Source organism: Microcaecilia unicolor, chromosome 2, assembly GCF_901765095.1.
Source record: "Microcaecilia unicolor chromosome 2, aMicUni1.1, whole genome shotgun sequence".
Taxonomy (NCBI): domain Eukaryota; kingdom Metazoa; phylum Chordata; class Amphibia; order Gymnophiona; family Siphonopidae; genus Microcaecilia; species Microcaecilia unicolor.
This window is the reverse complement of record NC_044032.1, coordinates 97,379,823-97,404,534: the sequence shown is the minus strand read 5'-3', so window position 1 is coordinate 97,404,534 and position 24,712 is coordinate 97,379,823. Positions and strand designations below refer to the sequence as shown.

Genomic DNA, 24,712 nt, shown 5'->3' with positions numbered 1-24,712 from the left:
GCCTTTCCATCTAGCAACTGTGTCCAGAGCCTTTTCCAAAGTCTCGGTAGTAGCAGCCTTAAAAGCTCACTCGTACTTGGCTGATTTGGACCAATATACAGATTCATAGGCAGCAGTAGCCAAGGTGATTCTCCTGGTGTAATTTCTAGGTTGGGAGATGAACTATGCCAAAAGGTCAGCTTGTCCCTTTGTAGGAGCTGGAGTACCTCAGGATCTGCGCTTTGACACCAAGAGGGGAGATGTTTTCATAAGAACTTAAGAGTAGACATAATGGGTCAGATCAATGGTCCATCTAGTCCAGTATCCTGTTTCCACTAGTGGCCAAGCCAGATCACAGAAACTCCTGATGGGACAGGTTTCAGGCTCAGAAGGGGGAGTTTTGTGCAAAAAAAGAGCTCCATGGGCCAGGAACTACCTTCAGCGCCACAGGTCAAAGAAGTGATGCAGGAGGTGAACCCATGAGCAAGGTCTCATGCTTGTCTTCAATCTATCACGGAGGCCTCAATTTATTTTACCAATTTGACAGGAGATTTTAATATACATGTTGATAATCCTTCCCATCCTCAAGTGGCTAGTTTTCTCCAATTCTTATAAGATCTTACCCTTACTCAATGGGTATCTTTTCCTACCCACCAAGTAGGACATATTAGAACTAATTATGGCTTTGCATGACTCACCTATTCAGCTATGTGATATCTCTTCTACTTCTGTCTTCGTCAGATCATGTTATTTATTTTAGAATTCCTTTGCCTTCTCATCTGTCCAAACCCTCAACTGCTGGTTACTGGTCAAGATGTCTCTCAACCACTGACACTGGCAAGGTATCTCCTTCTCTCCTCTCGGTTTCTCAGGACACTGGCAAGGTATCTCCTTCTCTCCTCTTGGTTTCTCAGGACTTCCCTACATTATCACTAGATGCCCAAACTGATCTTTGGCATTCTATTTTGATTGAGGCTTTAAAGTTGCGCCACAAAAATTTTTCCCAGGTTGTCCAGCCCGAGCAAATCCTTGGTTTCATTCTGGCCTTCAATTATTGAAAAAGCAATACTGAAAAGAAGAACAGAGATGAAAGAAATCAAATAAAGTTGAGGATCTAGTTATAATCACGATATAGTCATTTGCACCTATCTAAAAAAAGCAGAAAGGCTTATTTTTCCAAGCGATTAGAAATATGTCTTCAAATTCAGTCAAAGAGCTTTATTCTATAGTGCACCAGGTAACCAAGGTCCAGAATAGTTCCATCAGCCATATGCCTTCTGCTCAGCCGCTATCCACATTTTTCACAGATAAAATTTGTGATTTACAAAATCATTTCCTCCTTTAGATCCCTTGGATTTCTTTTTGCCAGGCCCGAGAATACCGTGGGTACAGCAGTTTGGTTTTCATTTCAACCTGAAACCATGACTTTTCTTCAAAACACTTTATCTACTCTTAGACCTACCTATGGTTCAGGTGATCCTTTTACATCTGGCTGGTACAAGCTTCTGGAGGTGAATGTGCTCCCTACAACCTTATCCATAATAAAACACTAGTCTAGTGAAAGGACATTTCCCAGTGATCTGAAAAACAGTAGTTGTCCATCCCATTCTCTAGAAATCAAACCTTGGATCCCTCGATTCCCCTACATTACCATCCAGTATCCAAATTATGTTACATTTTCAAAATTCTGGAAAAGGTGGTCTTTACTCAATTATCCTCTTTTATTGAAAAAAGTATGGCGCTTCATCCTAGACAATCTGGGTTCAAAACCTATAATCAGTTTTCATTTTGACCACCTTTGTAGTCCTGACAGTACCTCCTGACCGTTTCACAGCATTTGGTTTAGTAGACCATTCTCCTCTTTCCCAATTATCTGCCCTTGGTATTTCACACACTGTATTAAATTGGTTCTCTGACTTCTTTCAGAGGTAAGATCAATGGTGTATACTTGATGGCTTAGTTGAATGCTATATGCTTCTTGCAGGGAATAAAACATATTCGACTGCCGCTGCAAGCTGTGTTGCTGCAGTGGGATCTTAGCCTAGTCCTCAATGCCCTGGTTAATCTGCCATTTGAGCCATTGAGGTAGGTTTCTCTCCTTAGAATCTAATTTTTTTTTAGTGGCTCTCTGTTCAGTCAGGTAAGTTTCTGAACTGTAAACTCTTTCATGCAGGGATCCTTATTTATATTTCATGGCTGATTCAGTTTCTTTCTGCACTTTTTACATAAAGTGGTTTCCTCCTTTCATGTGAATTGGGTAGTTTCGTTCCTGGCGTTCTCTGAGAAGGTGGTTTCCAGGATTGTCCATAAGTTGGATGCTTGTAAAGTACTCTTGCACTATTTGGAGGTGATCAACTCCTTCTGGAAGTCCGATTGGCTTTTCTTTCATGGACCACATAAAGCGGATGCCGTCTCTAAATACTCTCTGGTGCACTGGATTAAGGTGGCTATAGAGGCAACGAATATTCTTAACCAGAAGGTGGCTCCAGGAGGACTACATGCTCATTTTACAAGATCTCAGGCAACTTTCTGGGCAGAAGCCCAGGCAGTAACTTCAGATTTTTGCAGGGCAGCAACATAGCCATGGTTACACTGCAAGATTGATATCCATACCAGAAGTGATAGAGCCTTTGGCAGAGCAGTATTACAGCAGCCCTACTCTGGTTCCATTTAGAGTAATCCCATTCAAGAGAAAGTATATTGCTACTGTAAGAAAACACCCATTCAAGAGTGAAATCTCCATTTTTTTGTTAATGAGATAAATAGTCTGGCTGCATCCAAAAACAAATACAACCAACAATATGGCAAAACAACAACTTAATGGGCTGCAAAAAAAAAAAAAAAAAGGAGGATCAAGCAGCACTTGGGCATGAGCCCACCTAGCCAATGATTGTTTCTTGCTGTAGCTTCTCCTTCACAGTCAACTGGAAACTCTAATCCAGAAATATGAAGTAGCCCTTCCCCAGATTCTGGATAATAGCAACACTTCCACAGAATAAAAAGTGTGAAGAAAGAGAAAAATCAAACAAAAAAAAGATACTAAATACAAAACTAATAAGAAAGTTGCTAAAATTACCACCTCGTGTTCAATGAAACTGATAAAACGCTACTTCACAGGGCCTTACTTAGAATTCCTGTTTTTTTACCAACTTATTGCTATTTAAGCTTTTCTATGGGGATGCTGTGAAATCCCTGACTCTCCCTCTGAACAGAAACCTGCCTGGGAAAAGTTTGTATTCTTCCTGTTACAGCTCTAGGATTTGTGAGTAAGACTTTGTAAAATCTGGGTTATGGTGATCCCTGGGTGTAAATATGGTCACAGCTTGCTGCTGAGATGGGAATCTGGGCTATTTACAAAATGCAATAAAATGTGAAAAAATGTTACAAAAAAAAAAAAAAAAAGAATTCCTGTTCATAACTCATTGTCAACGTTAAAGTACCACAACATATAGACTCTCACCTGTTTAACTGCCATTAAGGTTCCAGTTCCTACATCCTGAGCTTGGTAACAGGCAGAAAATGCTCCTAGGCCTATTTGTTGACCTTTGAGCCACTCTGTATCTTCTCTGTATGGGTGTTTTGCTTTGGTATGTCCAGGAAGGGTCTCAGGAGTCTGAAAATCATAAAATATTTGAAATGAACGTATTATACGAAAAGCTTGATTCACAAATGAACACTGATGGCAGACTAACTCTTAGAAGCAGAAAGGCACCCAGTATCATGGGGAAGCTTCTTCTATGGGTTTAACACCATGGCATGCAGGTACAAAAATATATATACATATGTATAAAAAAAATAACATTTTTGCAGAATTCAAAACCTCTTCTTCCTTTCCTTTAAGAAGGATATGAGGCAGAGACACAGTCATGGATGGGTCATGCCCTGCCCCACCTAGCCATATACTTTGGAGACCGGCCCATCCAAATAGTGGCAACAGAACAGGCTGAGAGGAAAACTGGAGGTGCTTCTGACACCTGCACTGCCATGTGCCTACCCATGTCCCTAAAGTCCCCTCAATAATACATATTAAACTTGAGATAGGCCTTTAATATATTCCAATAACCACAAAATTTAGACCCAAAGTAAATCACAAAGGACATGTTTCCGTTTAGAATAACATACTCTTCTAGGTTGTGATGCGAATCTGAACTGTGGGATTTGTTATATCAGTAATACTCCATCTAAAGCAACTGAATGTACCAACTAAAGCTTTCTAATTTATCAGTACTGCATAGCACACAAAATTTCCTAACCAGTCAACTGATATTTGCTCTGTGTTAATCAGTTAACTATTCCAACTATAATTGTGTGTACTCGGAACCTCCCCCCTCCTCCCCCCCCCCCACCAAAAGATAAGCAATTACAAAACCAAGGTAAGACTATCCAGACATCAAGTTGCACAGGTACCTAAGAACTAGCTTCTGGTGGAAGCTGCCAAGCATGGAGAAGTTACTGCTGAGAACTTTGAACCATGGCCCTGAAGCGGACGAGGGAAGCCTGGCAGGAGTTACTTGCAGTGGGCTCAAAGAAAGTGGCTGCTGCTCACAGTGGGTCTGGGCTGGAAGACAGCAGTCAGGGTGGCCTATATCAGTGGTTCTCAAACCAATCCGGGGGGGGGGGGGGGGGGAATCTCCTAGTCTGTGGGGATTTCAGGATATTCCTAATCAATATACATACTAGATTTGAATGCCAGCTACTTCCACAAACCTCTCACAAGATTTGAATGCCAGCAAACCTCTCACAAAAAATCCAACTGCCTGGTTCCCCAGGACAGATTTCAGAATCACTAGCCTAGACTACCTGCACTACAGAAGAGAAGGGAGGGGGGTTGGAGGTACAAAAATCGTATTTTTAATTCAGAAGCAACAACATGAGCAAAGATAAAAACTACTGCTTCCACAAGCTTAAAGTGAAGTGCATAACAGGATAACTTTTCAGTTTTTCAATTTTAAGCCTGCTTAAAATAAGCTGATTTTCAAACACAGGGCCAACACTTTTTGTGACTTGAATGTTCACATGTAGGTTACTATTTTCCTTTGTTGCCCAAATTGCACACATTATGAAAGTGTGTAATTTTTTTTTTGTTACATTTGTACCCCGCGCTTTCCCACTCATGGCAGGCTCAAAAATTCTAGTTAGGCGGAAATGGGTGATTTGTATAGGTTAACTTCAGTTATCATGTAAAAGATGCCCAGGTACTTTACCAACAGTGTGCTGGTAAATTTTTAACAACGGGTTCTCTCTCTAGGTGTAGCCAACCCTTAAATTGTTTTCTTTTTTTTTGGGGGGGGGGGGGGGGGCAGTGCATTCCTCTCTCCATCCTCCTTCCCACTGTGCGGGCACGCTAGGCATACCTTTTTTGGTGGGTATGCTGAGCCCGGCCAGCCAAATAGACTGCCACCACTCCCCACTGTTTCAGGCTCTGAGGAGCATGCTAGGACTTTACGCCCATGAGAGAAGTCCTGGCATGCTGTTCAGAGTCGTAAACAAGCAGCTGAAAGTGGCGGCATCAGGTGGGTGCCAGACCGCAAATTTTGGGAGCCGGTTGTTAAAGTAGCCATGAGGGAGCCTACTTTAACAACTGGATCCCAAAATTCTTAAAAACTGTATTATTTTTCTTGATGATGCAACAGTTGGTTGTTCAAGTCTTTTGCAGGTATTTAACCACTAATAAAAAATATTCTTACAAAAAACATAAGTAGTACTCACATCCTGCTGAATGATGATGATATCTTCTCCATTTTCTACCTGTAACTGAGGAACAACCGGTAGGGCATCCTGAGATGCTGACATTGCCATGGCAATGGCCAATGCTTCCTCCTCTTCAGCTTCCATCTTTTCTTTGCACTTCTGGTTATGGCTGACATCATCTTTGTAGGTGTCATCACTTCCTGCTCTTTCAGGAGAAAGAACTGCAACTTCTGACTTGAATGTGACTGTGCTATCACTTGTAGGCATGGAAGCCTCCAGCAGGTCCTCAATACTGGAATTAAGCTCAGCACTGATATCCAGGCGACACTTTTCCTCCACAGGTGTGAAAACTGTTTCATCACTGGGGATAACTGCATTACTGCTCCCATTACCTTCACAATGGGAGAAATTCAGATTAAGAGTTAAATTACTCTTTAAGGCATCTCCCTGTTTGGTGATGCCACCTGAAGCAGGTCGTGATGGCTTTGGCCTGTGTATGTTATCAGATGGCACAGGCCTTGCCTGGGTAAAAACAGGGGAAAGGTTATCAGAATCTCTACTTTCAGTACAACTTTTCTGAATTGGGAGAGAAAGTTTTCGTTGCGTTTGAGGGGATGCAGAAGCTAATTTGCAGGGAGTAAATCCTTGAGGTCTAAGTTTAAGAATATCTGTTTCAGTTCCAGCTGGCGCAGATGGGGTTGAAGGAGAGGAACGGGTTGGGAATAATACCTGGGAATGAGCAGAGGATGGGGAGTTCAAACACTGACTGTGTGGTCTGTGTTTTGTCTGAATGGCTGGCTTTGGTTGCTCTGCGAGTAATGAAGATGGAGGAAGTCCTATGGTAATACCTGCCAGCGTATCAGCAATGTCCTCATGGCTGGCACTTAGCTTCAAATCTACTGGTCTTTTCCCTGATTTCCCCAATAATTGGACTGTATTGTCAGGGGAGTTATTTGCTGTCCTTTCGGGAGAGTTGGTTGGCACTAAAGGTTCTACAAAACTGTCATGCCTATCTACAGAAGAGTGAAAATCTTCCAAGCCCAGTTGAATAGCTTCAGCAATGTCCATTTCTTCAGCAATTGCCATTAAACGGCGACGCATCCGTGTGTAATGAGTTGAGCTGGTCACACTCAACATATCCAAAAGTTTGACGTACACCTGGGGTACTCGTGCAACCATTCTTGCTGCGCTTAGGAACACCCTGCGTGAAAGCTTACCGACCATCGAATGGGAATTGTCAATAGACTGCAAAGCAAAATTCAAGAGGGCCAGAAGCTTCTTGTACCTGTTTAGAAGAAACAAAGGCTCATTAAGATTTGAATTAAAATGATTACTACTACATTACAAGATTACCAGAAGAATCAGCAATAATTACAGTGTTCCATATCAACAAGAGATACATTAACCACTTTGGGCTAAAAAGGTAGGGTGTGAATGTAAATGTAAGACAATTTTTCTTTTAGAAATCATCTAGCACTTACCAAAGTTGTCAGTTTGATACTACAGTAAGTGAAGGTCTTCATCTATGCACAGAAAGACCAATATGCTGGTACAATAAGCTTTTGCAAACTGACATACCAACCTAATACTTTTCTGCAGGGAAAACCGTTAAAATCCAAATGAATGTATTTGCTAATAAGTAATAAATTGGGAAAACAGTATAGTGACTTGAAAAAGTATTGATTCCCCCTCCTGATTTACCATATCATTGCATATATGGCCCAATAAACGATTTCTGAACCTTAAACAAGATATATTAGACAAAGGTAACTTGAATAAACACATAGCACGGTTTTTAAACTATAGCTTTAAGGAACAAAAGTTAACCAACATCTATATCACCCACATGACAAAGGTAAAATTATGTATCATACCTGATAATTTTCTTTCCATTAATCATAGCTGATCAATCCATAGACTGGTGGGTTGTGTCCATCTACCAGCAGGTGGAGATAGAGAGCATTCCTTTTGCCTCCCTATATGTGGTCATGTGCTGCCGGAAACTCCTCAGTATGTTGATATCAAAGCTCCATCCGCAGGACTCAGCACTTAGAGAATTACACCCTCAAAGGGACACTCTGCCCAGCTCACCACCGCCGAAACGGGGGAGGGGAATTAACCCAGCTCATCCCCACACAAGTGGGGGAGGGGAATCCATCCAGCTCATCCCCGCGGAGCGGGGGAGGGACACCACCCCGCCGATGCGGGGGGGATCTGGCTTATCCTGCAACCGCGGGAGGAGCTGACTGACCCTAACACCGCCGAAGCGGGAGGGGTACAAAGCTGCCCTACAGCCGCACGAAGCGGGAGGGAGCGCCGGCAGAATTTAGGTCTCAATCCAGCCCCGTAAAACGGAGGGGAGAGGAATGCAGCAGCTCACTGTAACACAAACTCGTCTCAACTCTTGAAGAATCCAATTGAAAAAAACTTGAACACGAAGTCCTCCTGAACAGGAACTGAAGACTAAACTTGAACCTGAAATGCAACCAGAATATAAACAGTACAAATATCTGGGAGGGGCTATGGATTGATCAGCTATGATTAATGAAAAGAAAATTATCAGGTATGATACATAATTTTACCTTCCATATCATCATGCTGATCAATCCATAGACTGGTGGGATGTACCGAAGCAGTACTCACCCAGGGCGGGACATTGAAATCCCTGACCGCAACACTGAAGCTCCAAACCGGGCCTCCGCCCGAGCAGCCACACTCAAGCGGTAATGCCTGAAGAAGGTATGGGCCGATGCCCAAGTTGCCGCCTTGCAAATCTCTTCCAAGGAGACGGACCCGGCCTCTGCCATCGAGGCCGCCTGAGCTCTAGTGGAGTGAGCCTTCAGCTGGATAGGCGGCACCTTCCCCGCGGCCACATAAGCCGCTGCAATGGCTTCCTTGACCCATCTTGCCACTGTAGGCTTAGCAGCCTGCAGACCCTTACGAGGACCTGCAAACAGGACAAACAGATGATCCGACTTCTGGAAATCATTGGTCACTTCCAAGTATCTGATGATGACTCGTCTCACATCTAGATATTTGAGAGCAGAGTACTCCTCTGGGTAGTCCTCCCTACGAAAGGATGGGAGACAGAGCTGCTGATTCACATGGAAGCGAGAAACAATCTTGGGCAGGAAGGAAGGGACTGTGCGAATAGACACTCCTGCCTCAGTGAACTGCAGAAAAGGCTCTCGACATGATAGCGCCTGGAGCTCGGAAACTCTTCTGGCTGAAGTGATAGCCACCAAAAAGACTGCTTTCAACGTCAGGTCCTTCAGAGATGCCCTCGACAAGGATTCAAAAGGCGGCTTCTGTAAGGCTCTTAGCACCAGGTTGAGATTCCACGCAGGCACCACTGAGTGCAGAGGAGGGCGCAGGTGATTAACTCCCTTGAGAAAACGCACCACATCTGGCTGCGAAGCCAGGGAAGCACCCTTCAGGCGGCCCCTGAAGCAAGCCAGAGCCACTACCTGGACTTTAAGGGAACTGAGCGACAGGCCTTTCTCCAGACCTTCTTGCAGGAACGCCAACACTGAAGAAATTGGAGCAGTGAAGGGAGAAAGTGAGCCTGCTTCACACCACACTGCAAAGGTACGCCAAACCCTGGCGTAAGCAGTAGAAGTAGAGCGCTTCCTCGCTCTCAGCATAGTGGCGATGACCTTGTCTGAGAAGCCCTTCTTCCTCAGACGCTGCCGCTCAATAGCCAGGCCGTAAGACCAAAGGGGGAGGGATCCTCCATCACCACGGGACCCTGATGCAACAGGCCCTGCTCCACTGGCAGTCGCAGAGGGTCGTCCACTGAGAGCCTGATCAAGTCCGCATACCAGGGACGTCTGGGCCAGTCCGGACCCACCAGGATTATCCGGCCCAGATGCTTTGCCACCCGGTCTAGCACCCTGCCCAACATGGGCCAGGGCGGGAACACATAGAGAAGCTCCTGTGTCGGCCACTGTTGAAGAAGAGCATCTACTCCCAGAGATCGAGGGTCCCGTCCTCTGCTGAAAAAGCGCGGCACTTGGCAATTGGCCGATGATGCCATCAGATCTAGGCTTGGCTGGCCCCAGCGCTTCGTGATTTCCAAGAACGCCTGAGCCGATAACTGCCACTCTCCGGGATCCAAGGTATGGCGACTGAGAAAGTCCGCCTTGACATTCATGACTCCGGCAATGTGGGCCGCCGACAGCTGTTCCAGGTTCGCTTCCGCCCACTGGCATAGATTCATGGCCTCCTTGGCTAGAGGGGCGCTCTTGGTACCTCCCTGGCGGTTGACATAGGCCACAGCTGTGGCATTGTCCGACAGGAACCCGTACTGGCTTCAACGCCAGTACCGGGAGGAACTCCAAAAGCGCCAACCGAATGGCTCTGAGTTCCAGGAGGTTGATAGACCACTTTGCCTCTGCAGGAGACCAGAGCCCCTGTGCTGTCCTTCCCAAGCAGTGGGCTCCCCAGCCCGTCAAAGAGGCGTCCGTCGTGACGACAATCCACTCCGGGGTCACAAGAGGCATTCCTGCAGACAACTTGTCTGTCTTCAGCCACCAGCTCAGCGTCTTGCGCACTGCTGGGTCCAAGGGAAGGTGCACAGCATAATCCTCTGACACTGGAGTCCAGCGCTGCAGTAGAGAGTGTTGTAGTGGTCTCATATGAGCCCTGGCCCAGGGCACTACTTCCATTGTGGCCGTCATAGAGCCCAACAGCTGCACATAGTCCCAAGCCCGAAGAGGAGAGGCTACTAGGAACTGGTCCACCTGAGCCTGAAGCTTGACAATCCGATTGTCTGACAGGAACACTCTGCCCACTTGGGTGTCGAATCGAACTCCCAGATACTCCAGGGACTGAGTCGGGCGCAGCTGGCTTTTCTCCCAGTTGATGATCCACCCCAGGGAGCTCAAAAGAGCAATCACCCGGTCCACAGCTTTGCCGCACTCTGCATAAGAGGGGGCTCGGATTAACCAATCGTCCAGATAAGGATGGACTTGTACTCCTTCCTTTCGCAGGAAGGCCGTGATGACCACCATTACTTTGGAGAAGGTCCGCGGAGCAGTAGCCAACCCGAATGGGAGGGCTCTGAACTGGAAGTGTTGGCCCAGGACTGCAAAACGCAGAAAGCGTTGATGAGGAGGCCAGATGGGAATATGCAAGTACGCTTCCTTGATGCCCAAGGATGCCAGGAACTCCCCTGCCTTCACTGCCGCTATAACAGAGCGGAGAGTCTCCATGCGAAAGTGCCGAACTTTCAAGGCCCGATTGACCCCTTTGAGGTCGAGGATAGGCCTTACAGAACCTCCTTTCTTTGGTACCACAAAGTAAATGGAGTAACGTCCCTTGCCAAGCTGATTTTCTGGCACCGGAACGACCGCACCCAGGCGGATCAGATTGTCCAAAGTCTGCTGCCCTGCCACAGCTTTGACCGGAGACTTGCAGGGAGAGAGTACAAACCCGTCTCTTAAGGGTCGGCAGAACTCTAGCTTGTAGCCGTCTCTGATGACTTCCAGCACCCAAGCGTCTGAAGTTACCCTGGTCCACTCGCCCAGAAACGAGGACAGGCGTCCTCCAATCTGCACTGGGCCATGGACCAGGGCCCCATCATTGGGTACGAGACCCTGGGGGAGGACCGGAGGGCGCACCTCCGGGACGGCGGTCTCTGCGAAAGGAATGCTGCTTGGGGGAGAAGTTCCTTTTGAAGGAAGAGGGGGCAGAGGAGCCCGACTTGCCCGGGCGGTACCGACGGGCTTCCTGAAACCGTCCTCTGGAGTTACCGGGGCGAGCACTGGCCCGAGCCCTGACCTCTGGTAACCTCTTGCCCTTAGACGTGCCGAGATCGGTCACAATTTTGTCCAGCTCGACCCCAAAGAGCAGCTTGCCTTTAAAAGGCAACTTAGCCAGGCGGGACTTAGAGGCGTGGTCAGCAGACCAATGCTTCAGCCAAAGCCACCGCCGCGTAAAGACTGTCTGAGCCATACCTTTAGCCGAGGCTCTCAAGACATCATACTGCAAGACTGCCAAATAAGCCAAGCCCGATTCCAGGGCTGGCCAATCAGCCCTCAAGGAAGGATCCGAGGGGGAAGCCCACTGCACAATCGTCAGGCACGCCCTGACCACATAGGAGCTGCAAACTGAGGCCTGCAAACTTAAAGCAGCCGCCTCGAAGGACGACCTTAAGGCCGCCTCCAATCTTCTGTCTTGGGCGTCCTTTAGGGCCGTGCCACCTTCCACCGGCAACGCCGTTTTCTTAGTCACCGCAGTGATTAAAGAATCCACGGTAGGCCAAAGAAAGGCCTCCCGTTCACTTTCAGGCAGAGGATAGAGGCGGGACATAGCCCTAGCCACTTTGAGGCTCGCTTCCGGGACATCCCATTGAGCCGAAATCAAGGTGTGCATGGCATCATGCACGTGGAAGGGTCTAGGCGGGTGCTTCGTCCCCAGCATAATGGCGGAGCCAACAGGGGCTGAGGGAGAGACGTCCTCCGGAGAGGAAATCTTCAAAATGCTCATGGCCTGCACTAACAGGTTGGGCAAGTCCTCTGAGCGAAAGATCCGCGCTGCAGAGGGGTCATCCGCTCCATCCGAGCGGGAATCCGTCTCCTCCAAGGAATCCCTAAAGGACCGTTGGGAGAACTCAGATACGCTGCCCTCATCTACATCAGAGGAGACAGAGTCCTCTAAGGCCTGGAAATCCACCCGAGGGCGTTTACTTCCGGGGGCCTCAACCCCTTTATCGGACAAGGGAGCAGGGGCAGCGTTTTGCATAAGGAAGGCCTGATGCAGCAGCAAAATGAACTCGGGGGAGAAACCCCCCAGACTGTGCACTTCAGCAGCCTGGGCCACAGCCCTAGACGCACCTTCAACCAGCGCTCGCAAGAGCGGGGGAGAAACATGCTGCGCATCCAAAATGGCGTCTGGCGCGACACTCCGCGAAGGAGCTGCGCGGGAAGAACGGCGCTTAACTTTGGCCGCTTTTTTGCCGTCGCCCAAATCAAGGGCGGCCATAGCATTAACGTCTCCCACCTCAAGGGCAGCCCAAGAAGAAGCCGTCCGAGCAGAGTGGCCGGCCAAGATGGCGGAGGCGAGCAGCGGGGGATGGGCGTTTATGGCGGGAAAAACCGCCGCACCGGAGGAAGAACCGGGACACTGACCGGCCTCCAAACTGACACCCAAAAAGGGCGAATCAGACTTTAAAACCCCCGCATCCCCGCTAGTAGCGCACATGCGGTCCGGGGAGCGATTCTTTGTGCCCTCGCCCTCCGACGCCATAGACCACGTGGAGACCGATCGGGGAACCCCCTGCCCACTACAAAAAAGGTAAAAATTACCTGCTTCTCGCTCCGAGCTGTAACGAACTGGTGTCCCAGTGAGTAGCTGCAATAAACGTTGAAATAAACGTCCTTAAGAACATCCAAAATTTTTTTTTTTTTTTTAATGGAGCCAGCGGGAGGGGGGAGAAAAGGAAGGACCTGGCACCACCAGGTTTGCACTTGCTCAAGAAGAGCCCTCAACCCCAGGTACTCAACAAAACCTAAAAATTAGGCTTGGAGACCTAGCCAGAGCTGCTGCTGTGTGTGACCACCACCTGCTGAGATAGAGAACATACTGAGGAGTTTCCGGCAGCACATGACCACATATAGGGAGACAAAAGGATTGCTCTCTATCTCCACCTGCTGGTAGATGGACACAACCCACCAGTCTATGGATTGATCGGCATGATGATATGGAAGTAACCGCTCCCTTAGTTATTCAATCAATTGACCTAATTTAACTGATAGATTAAACTGATTGAACACATCCAGGTTTGATTGCAGCCAGCCCTACTGAATCTAAACCTCACTATGTACTGAACCTTACCATGAGAGTGGAATAGTCTCCACAACGTTTCTACAAAAATACTATCAAAGGAAATTCCAAAAGAGATGAGAAAAAAAATTGTTGAAATACATCAGTCTGGAAAGGGTTACAAAGCCATTTCCAAAGCTCTGGGACTCTACCCAACCACAGTGAGAACCATCACCTCCAAATGGAGATATCTTGAACAGTTGTGAATCTTCCCAGGACTGGCTAGCCTGCCAAAATTACTCCAAGGACATAGTGACAACTTATTCGGGAAGTCACAAAACATCAAAAAACAAAACAAAACCCCAAACTGCAGGCCTCTGTAGCCTCAGTTAAGGTCAGTATTCATGACGCTACAATAAGTAAGAGACTAGGCAAAAATGCGATTCATGGGAGAGTAGCAAGGTGGTAACCACTGCAATCCATGAGTATCATCAATGCTTTCCTCACATTTGCAAAAACACACCTGGATGATCCCCAAGCCTTTTGAGATAATGTTCAATGAAGAAACGAGTTAAAAGTACAACTCTCTGGACTACACAGATCCCATTATAATCTAGTGTAAAGCAAATACAACATTCCGCAGTAAGAACACCATATCAACAGTAAAACATGGTGGTGGTAGTAGTGTGATGGTGTGGAGATGCTTTTCCAGGTCCTGAGGCAACAAGCTTGCCATTGTTGAAGGAACCATGAGTTCTGTACTATACCAGAAAATTCTAAAGGAGAATGTCTGGCCATCTGTCCATCAGCTGGAGCTGAAATGTAACTGGGTTACGCAGCAAGACAATGATCCAAAACACAAAAGCAAGTCTACAACTGAATGGCTGAGGAGAAAGAAAATTAAAGCTTTGGACTGGCCTAGTCAAAGTCCTGACTTGAACCCTATAGAAATGCTGTGGAAGGACCTGTATATGTTCCTTAAACAAATTAGGTAATACTTTTTTTTTTTAATTGTGTTTACTCGCGTTCCCTTTGCTAATATTACACTCTGTTTAAAGATCCAAAACCATTCAGAGTGACATATATGCAGAGATTAAGTTGCAAACATAAAGGAAGTGGAACTGAAGATCCAGGGCAGGCTAGTTGTAAAAACAGAAGCTGAATTAGGGAACAGGATTAACTGTTCTCCGCTTCTACTTCAGGCTCACCCCCATCCTTTCCCTTCCCAGCACATTTCCTGGAAGGAGAGGGCTGGAACAGAACCTTCCTGTTGTCTAAAAAGGAAAGGGTGAATCTGCAGATATGCAATAATAGGGGAAATAAGGATGGTGTAAATACTTTTACACATCACCTTATAAGTCCCAAACGCATTCTTTGTGAGGAGTGTACACATACGCTCTCACCCCTGTGCCATTCCTCAACTGCTGGCACAATTTATGCATGCACCAGAGGAACACCGTCTCTCCTTTATGCATTTTTTACTGCTAGCACAAATAATACAGAGAGATTACATTATGTATTAAACACTAATAAAAAAATACCTGTCTACTACAGTGTCAGCTTGTAGAATCTCTCCACTAACAATGTGGGGGTAAAATTCAGCAGGAAACTCCAACAAGAGCCTGTCTATGAGACAAAGACGCCCAAGCAATGCTTGCCAGTTGTTCGATTCAGTCTGGGTTCCAAGAATACAATTTAAGATGTAATCTACACCACCAATACCAATGGAGCCTGAAACAAAGTTCACAAAAAAGTTAGAACAGATAGCTTCATATAACAGTATTCTCTTTGTACTTCAGTATAAAAATGCAGCTGAACTCTGCTGAAAGGAAAAGTCACTATAAACTCACTTTAACATAGCAACTTTGCAGATTTGCATTTGGAAGACAAAAAATGAATGTATACTGCAGAGGTCACCGAGCTCTCTCTTACCTTGTGTTCCATTTCTACCCACATAACATTATATCTAACTGGCTGCGTGTAGCCATGTTGGCTCATTTTTATATTTAGTCCATCGTTTTTAATAACAAATATTAATCTTTGTGTTTTGTTAGATCAAAGGTTTATTCTACCCTTTTTATATTTTTACTTTATTTTGTTTTTAAGTCTGCTCTCCTTTTTGGATCCCTTTGCTTTCAACTGTTTTGTTTTTCGAATAATTACATGGCCTATGCGCAAACTCATGAAGCACAGAGGCGTACGTCAACCACATTTGATTGGCTACAGATCTGATGTTCCCTCATTGTTTTCCCACATCTTGAACAGCACTACAAATCCCACAAACGCACACAATGCTTCCTGGACACTTCATTCACGCAAGTATTAAAGGCATTCCCATGATGGTTCCCAGGTCAAGTCTATTCCAGTGGTTCTCCATCCAGTCCTGAGAACACATATACACAATCTCCCTAATTCTAGATAGTGCGCCACAAGTTAGGTGCCAATCAGCTGCTATTTTAACTTTAGAAACTCAAATGGAAGCTAGATGCCTAATGACACTTGAACACTATTCTACAAGTGAGCACCTAACTGCAAAGGGGGCATGCAAATAGGCGGGGCAGGTCAAACACCTGGAGGTCAAACTTAATACTGTAAGCGGCGCCCCAAATGCCAACACCTGCGTTTTACATGGTGTAAATGCTGGCACCTCCATGTCTATAAAAGAATCTAGGCAACTAGATGCTATTAAAGAATACTACTATCTTAGTGCACAGATTTTGGACACCTAATTTTTAGCACCTTTTATAGAATTGCCCCCAATACATATGAGATAGATATGCACAATGGAGGCAGCAGCAGACAGGCTGTGTTTCCAAGGCCTGGGTTAAGAACTATCTGTATCTTCAACATTTATGTAATATAACGTACAATGCATATTTTACTTTCATTGCTACACCAATATATTTTATGCTACTTGTGACATTTCTAATGGTATTTACTCATCTTAAATTTTCTCCTGCTTCTATGCTATAAAAGTTGGTTGAGAGACTACAGCTTGATTAATAAATAAGCAAAGAGAAGCACTGGTAATTTCCTGAAGTGAGTTACTTGATCAAATCCCTACTATTTTGTTAAGATGGTACTGAAGTAAGCATGATAATAGGAATGAGGCATTTAGGTACACTTTTAGGTCAGCATTTAAAATTTTTGGTAGTGTACTTAATTTCATATATCGTAGCTTCTGTAAGATTTTCCCCATTGTCATCTTATATCTTAATTTACCTGCTGATAGAAATACAGAAACATGACGGCAGATAAGGGCCAAAGACCCATCCAGTCTGCCCTTCCTCAGTAACCACTAACTCTTCCTTTCCTAAGGGAGCCCATGTGCCTGTCCCATGCTTTCTTAAATTCTGACACAGTCTACGTCTCCACGACCTTCACCACCCTTTCCGTGAAAGAGTATTTTTTTTACATTCCTCTTGAGCCTATTTCCCCTTAACTTCATCCTATGCTCTCTCACTCCAGAGTTTTCCCTCATTTGAAAAAAGGCTCAACTCCTGTACATAATTTCAAAGCATTATATTTCCATATTTTAATTACTGCAATATTATAGTCATTGGTTTGCCAAAGTCTACCTTGAAAACTTTACAGATTTTTTGTAAAATGTTGAAGCACATCATTTTTAAGATTGCAAGAGTTGAACATAATGCATCTTGTTTAATTCAACTTCACTTGGCTTCCAATGGTACTTGGCTTAAATTAAAATTTTAGGGGGGGGGGGCAGGAAGTTAACGCAAATTACTGTTGAGTTTTATTACTTTGCCATAATTTTGGTTATTTTAGCACACAGTTCCATTCTATGCAATGAAACCCTGTGCTAAAATAATCTAACTTAACAGTAGCCCACGATGATTACTTCCCCCTTAAATTTTGATGCTTAAGGTGTTATACAGAATACAGTCATCTTTACTATAATTATTGCAACTGTATCATTCAGAATGTACCATTCAAAATTGGAACAAAGTCTGACGGATCTCTCTAAATGAGGTACAGTTGCAGCATACACCTCAATGGATCTCTTCAGAACCAAAGTATTTGAATTCTTTTCCTGTTGAGGTTAGAGACCTTTATAATTTTAGTCAGTGCCGTAAAAAGATAAAATCTTTAGACATGTATTTGATGATATTTGATTCTTATTTTAATGATGTCATCACTTATGGGTTGTGTTGTATATGTTTTGATTTCTGAAAAATTACAAATAACTTGTTACCAGATTTAAGAATTTCTCTTCCAACTGCCAGCTCTCCAGCTTGTCCCTTGCACACCTCCAACAGTGTTGAAACAGAAAGTTGACTTGTGCGACTATGGTATGAAAAGAATAAAAGCAAACTGTTGCTGAGAAAAAGTGATTTAACAAGACAACACTTAAAATGCTAGATAAGCATAAAATTTATGGTTGGAGGTTTGTGCTAAACAAGGGCCTGCCTATCAAAATGAGTCCAAATACCACCAAGACCATTGGTTTTCTAAAGTAGTCACGTCACTTCTTTTAAGGATGCAGAGGCCAACTAACCCATCCATGAGACCATTCACCCAGGTCAACAAATACAACAGGAGCAAGACATGTGAAAATGTATTTTCAAAGCACATAGACTTATAAAGTTATGTGGAGGGGCATTTTCGATATGACGTCTAAATTTGACTTTGGACGTTTTGCTGAAAACGTCCAAAAATCAAGTAGTGAAAATGACCGTTTTCAAACCAGAAAAAGTCTTTTCTTTTTTCTTTGCCATTTCCTAGATGTTGTTGTGTCTATCTCTTTGAACAATAAAAAAAAAAAAAAAAAAAACAACCTCACACAAGTGTAAAACAAACAAAATCAAGCCATTGGGATGTAGAAGGAGCCAGCTTTCCTTGTAGATTGGACACACAGGCATCCCAGCAGAGCAGTGGGGCACTGCACTGGACTTCACATAAAAGGTCCTAGGTACACATCTCACCATTACCCCCTTATATTGTATAGTGAGCCCTTCAAAACCCATGGAAAACCTACTATACCCAACTATACACCACTACAATAGCCCTTATGACTGCAGGTGTTACCTATATGTGGGTACAATAGGTTTTGGGGGGGCTGACACTTTCCACCACAAGTGGAGCATAACAGAGTGGATTATGGGCCTGGGTCACCTTGTCTACAGTACACTGCACTGACAACTAGGCTATTCCAAAACCTGCCTGCTGCTCTAATAGGACTGGTTATAACATCTGAAGCTGTCATTGAGGCTGGTATGTACTCTTTTATTTATATCTTTGTGGGGTGGGAGGGGGTCAGTGATCACTGAAGGAGTAAGGGGTGTCATTCCTTTATTCCTGTAGTGGTCATCTGGTCATTTAGGACACTTTTTTACAGCTTAGTCGTTAATAAAACAGGTCTAGACCAAAACGTCCAACTTATAGCCCTGGATGTTTTTCTTTTATTACATTATGGCAGTGTTAGGAACGCACAGATCCCGCCCTTAAAATGCCCCTGACACACACCACGCTCTTCTGACGGACTTCATAGAAAAACATCTAAAAATTGGTTTTGAAAATATCAATTTGGACTTTTTGTGAGAAAAATGTCCAAATGCACATTTATGTCACTTTTTGGACGCTTTTCTCGTTTGAAAACGAGCCCAATAGTAACCTATGGAACTTTGTAAGTCTAAGTGCCTTGAAAATGTGTCCCATAGGCATTTAAAGGGCAATTCTGTAACTACGCACCTGCATTTACGCACCACTTGTGCACATAAACATAACGAATACCAGCACTTTTGCGGGTAAGTGCACACTTGTGTGTACGTGGTAGCAAAGCAAGTAAGCGCTATTCTGTAAGGGCATAACATGTAAATGCAAGGGTGGTGCTGCCACTTACAGGAAACAGTAAGTTACGTATGCCCTTGCTGCATTTAGGCACCCACAGTTATACTGGGTCTATGACAGGCACATTAAGTGTAAAGTACTATGCTAGTATTCTAACAGAATCTGGGTGCTTTGATGCTGTTATAGAATTCGCCCATGGTAATGGGGAGCCTATAAGAAGGTGCCCACTTTTAGAACTATCCCCCTTAATGGGGCATTTCAGGCTTGAAGTGTTTTGAGGGAAACAGCAGGGGCTGGGCTCTCACTGATGGGTGCTCCAATGAGAAGCAAAATAATATCAAGTTCTGCATTTCTAAAACGCATCAAGACCAATGGGTCGATAGGCTGCTCCATTGAAGGATGGAGCAAAGTTACTACGGCTGTTGACTCTGAAGCTGTTGACTCTGGAGGGGCAGTCATGGTGGGAGAACATAGCACATTATTTTGTAAAGCATTTAGAGTTTTCTAGCTTCTGTTACTTCAGTTATACTGTTAAATTGCTTGTTCGGGGCTAACTGGTCATTTTCAGTGGAACTTAACTGGTTAGTGCTGTTGAAAATGTACAGTTAGCGCCTCTCTCAAAACCAGCTATTTTGGGGGCATTTCAAGGGTGGAGTCAGCACTTGGCCAGTTAAGTGCCGACATTCAGCGAAGCCCGGATGTGGCCCGGCAGTGAATTTTCAGGCATAATGCCAGCCGCAGTCAACAAGTCTTTCTTGGTCCGTGACTCCTAATGTGGAACCTTGCATGATGTAGCTATAATTCAGATTCCTCTTTCCCACATGCATCACTTTGCACTTGCACACGTGTCTAGTGGTAGGTTCAAGCTTATATGCAAATCAACGTGTGGTCCCTGATTTGCATATAGGCTGGAATCTACCACTAGACACATAACGGGATGAACGATTATCAGCTAAGTTTTCTATGAAACATGTTTTCATCCTAAGTACTTTGTTGTACATGGACTGTTTGATAGAGTATATGGACTAATCGACAGTGAAGTTCCTCACCAAAAAAATTTGGGGGAGGGGGTTAAATTTTGGGGAGGTTTAAATTCATGAAAAAATAAATACATATATAAAAAAAATCTTCTTTTTTTGTCGATGATTACTTTTTGCACTGTATGCATTAAATCAATAACATTTTGCCACAGTTTGATGAGACATTTTCCCCATATTATTGGAGTCACGGTTCACTGTGTGTAGTTTTGATTTTGATCAGCGTTGAAGTACAGTGAACTTGATCTGTGTGGACCTTTTACTGTTGTATTAAAATATCTGTCACAAAAAGAAATAAACTCACCTTTGCAAAAATGCCAATTACATTAAGAAAATTACCCACCATTACCATTATGCTATTATCTTCCGGAGTGAATTTGTGTTTCCTAACACTGAGGTGTGACTTATACAGATCATCTCATGCCCATGTTAACCTTGTATAGAGGATGATCTGCACACTTGTATGAAACGTCTTAAGTACTTTGACACAAAATTTTGGAAACCATATTGATCCCCGAAAAATGAGATTTAAATGGGTTGCGATATCTTTTTCTCAGACCAATACAAGGATCATTAAATAACAATCATGAGATATATGGCCACAAAGGTCACACATTCATCCAGTGGAGTGCATCACAACTTCCCAAGCATAAAGGTGTATACCACAAATGAATTACCACAACCCCCTTGCTCACATGTAACGAGTCACTGCATCAAAACACAAGTAGGTTATCTGTCCCCTTCACAGTAATAAAACTAATTAAGAGCAATCACTTCTGAAATGAGCGCACAAAAAACATACCTGTTTGCATCTGCACATTTCACTAGTATTGTTTCCACCACTGGCTTCAGAAGTCGCTGAAGTTTTGACCGATCAGCTAAATTATGGCAAGGAGTATATGCCAGCATAGCTCTTAACGTTTTCTGTATGGCAGAAAATATGCAAAAAGCGTCAACTTAAAAAAACAAAACACAATTAAAATACATCAACCATCAATTCCAAGACCCCGCAGACTGCCCTCACCCACAAAGACAGTAATTGTCTGAATTCCATACAAATGGCCTAATATTTGGAGATACTTGGTCTCATGTTATTCAAAAGGATATTCATGCTGCTGAAATGTAATTGGGTATGAATAGTTTTCCTCATAGTAACATGAGTAATAATGTTTCCAGATTTAAGTCTAACACTGAAACAGATCACACAGCTTCACGCTATACTGCACAGCTTAGGTTCACAGGCCTTTAAATCCAACACTTCACTAGTTACAGCTTTTATACAATGATCTGGGAATAAATACAATCCATTTAATTTCATGTTCTGTATGATAAGTGGCCACATCCACCTTTTTCAACAAGTAATGTGAAGTCCCAGCTGCAATTTGGCTCTGAAAATAGTAATATAAATGTATACAGCAGGCCTTGATAAATTTTCTTGGGATTTAGGAGCCAGCCCAGAAACTTCTCTCAAACCCCTCCCCTCCTGTTGCCATTGTTTCCATTGAAGTGAGGAGCATGGATGGAGGAATCTCTTCTCGAGGTCTACACCAGCACCTTTAGTGATTTACTAAAGCTGTTTACCTATTTCCTTGGCCAAGAAAAATAAGGAAGCTTAGTTAAATCAGGTCTTTAATTCAACCTAGAACACAACTGGCACAAAATACAGCAGCAGCTCCCCATCCCACCCAGTCCTGTCATCACCCAGTCTCGCTCACTCTCTCTCTCTCCTCCCCCGACCCTGTTGTCAGCCCGTCTCTCTTTTAGCCCATTCCTACTCACTAGTCTCCCTCCTCCCTTAAATTGGCTACTCTCCACCCCAGTTAGCCCTCACCACCGAGTAAGCCAGTCAGCATGCCTTCAACCTGTAGCCCCACCAAGCCAAACAACCGCTCTCCATCCTTCCCAGCCTGTACTTTCAAAGCCAGTCAGCTGCCGCGATACATGGAGGATAAAGTCCTGCTCTGGTGGCAACCTCAGAAACAACCCTTAAACAGGCACAATATGCCAAGTGCCAGAGACAAATTTCAAGTCACCATGGTGACCTGACACCAGCGTGGAGAAGTATTTTGTGTTTGTATTTGAAATACTATCCTGCTTTGGCAATTATATTTCTACTTTAAATACTTATCACCAAGTATTTAGTATTTTCAGAAAGCGTTAACAAAATACTTTGGTCAAAATACTTTGCAACTAGCCTACTCCTCCACTTGTTTTATGCGGTCCTCCAAAGTAGGACCAGTATAAGAAAAGGCTCAGTATCTGGTAAGCCACTCTATAGTAATTAATTTGTAACTGGGTAGATGTAAGGCAGAGAAACACCCCATCCAGGCAGCTGTAGTCTGCAGCAGGCAGCAATACAGTACAGGGAAAAGAGGGTTTACTCATCACCCATGATTCTTCACTGTGTCCATGATGCGCTGCTTGCAAGGGAAGGCAGATTGGAGTAGGACTGCCCACATGACCCTCCCATGATTCTCCCAGTCCTCTTCCTGCACTCGATCCATAGGAGAGTGAGAACAGATATATTCTGAGTGTGATGAGCTCATTGCAGCCCAAAAATCCCTAGTTATATAAGGTCTGTGGTGCTTTCTAAGATAGCAGAAGGGCAACAAGGCAATGCAATACCAGTGATTATAGATGGAAAATTATTTTCATTATTTAAGCAAATTCACAAGTGACACTGTTATTATCAAAGAATGTCAGACTCTTGAACTACGACTTCTAAAATGTTTAAAAAGAAAAACAGACATTATAAAGTAATACAATTTATCAAAAACTTGGATTTTCTGTTTAGTGTTGATCATCAAAACAGTATTTTGTATTTTAAATACTTTTTCTAACTTACCCCCCTGTTTATTAAGCCACGTGGCAATGCTGACATACGGCAGCTGCTAGTGCGATTTAGTAAACAGGGGAGTTAATATTTAATACTTGTATTTTTAAGTATGTCATCAAAAAAGTATTAATACTTGTATTTTAAATACTTTGGAGGAACAGTATTTATACTTCTAGTTTAAATACCTTAAAAAAGTATTTTACCCAACCATGTCTGGCACTTGAGATTTGTCAAGTCATAATTTCTTCCACAAACCTGACAGCCAATTGTATATTTTGCAGTATCAAATTTATCTGTACCACTGTTTTGCTGCATACCAATCTGGCAGCAGCCCGGCAGTAGCGCCTGCCCTCAATACATGCCACTTCTGGCAAATCAGATTTTAAAAATTTTTTTGCACCGGGGTAGCACGGGAGCCCTTACCGCCTCCTAAATAGGTGGCAGTAAGGGTTCCCCTGGGAAATGGCTGCACAGCAAGTGTTTCACTTACCACATGGCCATTTTCATCCCCTGCCTGGAATTTCTGGGTGGTGGTAAAAGGGGGGGCCCTCAGCGTGCAGCAAACTTGGTAGAAGGGGCGTTCCAACTATTCTTGCACACACTTTATAGAATAGCTGCATTTATGAGCCCAACTGCCACATTTAAGCGTGACTGTGTACACCAGCCACAGACATGGCATAAGTGGTCATATCTGAAGTCTGGAGCTTAACTGAAGATTTATGCCAATATTCTATAACAGTTTGGCGTGCACCTCTGCCGTTACAGAATACTAGCTTAGCACCCAGTTTTTTGGTGCCTTTTGGCAATCTATATACAATTTACTCCTATATGCCCTACTTTTCCTTTTACAAGCCCTATGTTGGAAATATGGAAAAAAAAAACACTATCTACTGTTAACTGACAAACTGCTGTACAGCCAACCGAGATACAAAATATTTTATGAATTGATGAGATTACTTACTAAAGCAGCGACATAGACTTTGTAGACTGGGTCAGCGCAAACCATGGATAGCACACTGCAGCAAGATTCCACAACAATGTCTCCTGAGATATTGGTCTGAGATAACCCACTAGCAGCAGGCAGTGCTCCAGCACTGGTGGTGCCGCCACCACTGCTTCCAGACCCTCCAGTGCTTTCACCATTGGCCAAGAGCAGGGCACCACTAACATCATGGGAAAGACGCCTAAGTGCCATCTCTCGTATATTCCAGTTGCGAGAAAACAAACAGCTTACTAACTCCATGCCAAATACCTTTTTAAAAAGAAGTGGAAAAACATAATAAAACCAAGAGTTGTCATCACAGGGCAACACCTAGGAAAAAATAAAGGAATGCAGATCATGAATACTGACCTGACTTCTACATTTCACATTCCACCCACATCTCTCCTGGAGAAACACATAGCCAGTTGGGGTCTAGGGGTCATCACAAAATATGCATGAAACAGATCAGTATACAATGGCTAAAGGGATAAGGATAAAAGGTAATGGGATTTGATACTGCCTTTCTGTGGTACATCCAAAGTGATTTATATTTTTATTTACGGCATTTGATATACTGCAAAAGAGCCAATGAAGACGATCATGCGGTGTACAACA

General features: G+C 44.1%; 1 protein-coding gene across 1 annotated transcript in view; it reads right to left on the bottom strand.

Moving 5' to 3' along the window:
• The window catches only part of LOC115461877 (mitogen-activated protein kinase kinase kinase 1-like), a 94,552-nt gene that overhangs the window by 44,190 nt on the left and 25,650 nt on the right, over positions 1-24,712 (bottom strand). Inside the window, exons 6-11 of the mRNA XM_030191937.1 lie at positions 24,077-24,367; positions 21,082-21,203; positions 17,648-17,739; positions 14,976-15,165; positions 5,689-6,955; positions 3,440-3,592 (exon numbers count right to left, since the gene is read on the bottom strand). Of these exons, the coding sequence (XP_030047797.1) occupies positions 3,440-3,592; positions 5,689-6,955; positions 14,976-15,165; positions 17,648-17,739; positions 21,082-21,203; positions 24,077-24,367 (2,115 nt within the window). The remainder of the gene's footprint in view (positions 1-3,439; positions 3,593-5,688; positions 6,956-14,975; positions 15,166-17,647; positions 17,740-21,081; positions 21,204-24,076; positions 24,368-24,712) is intronic.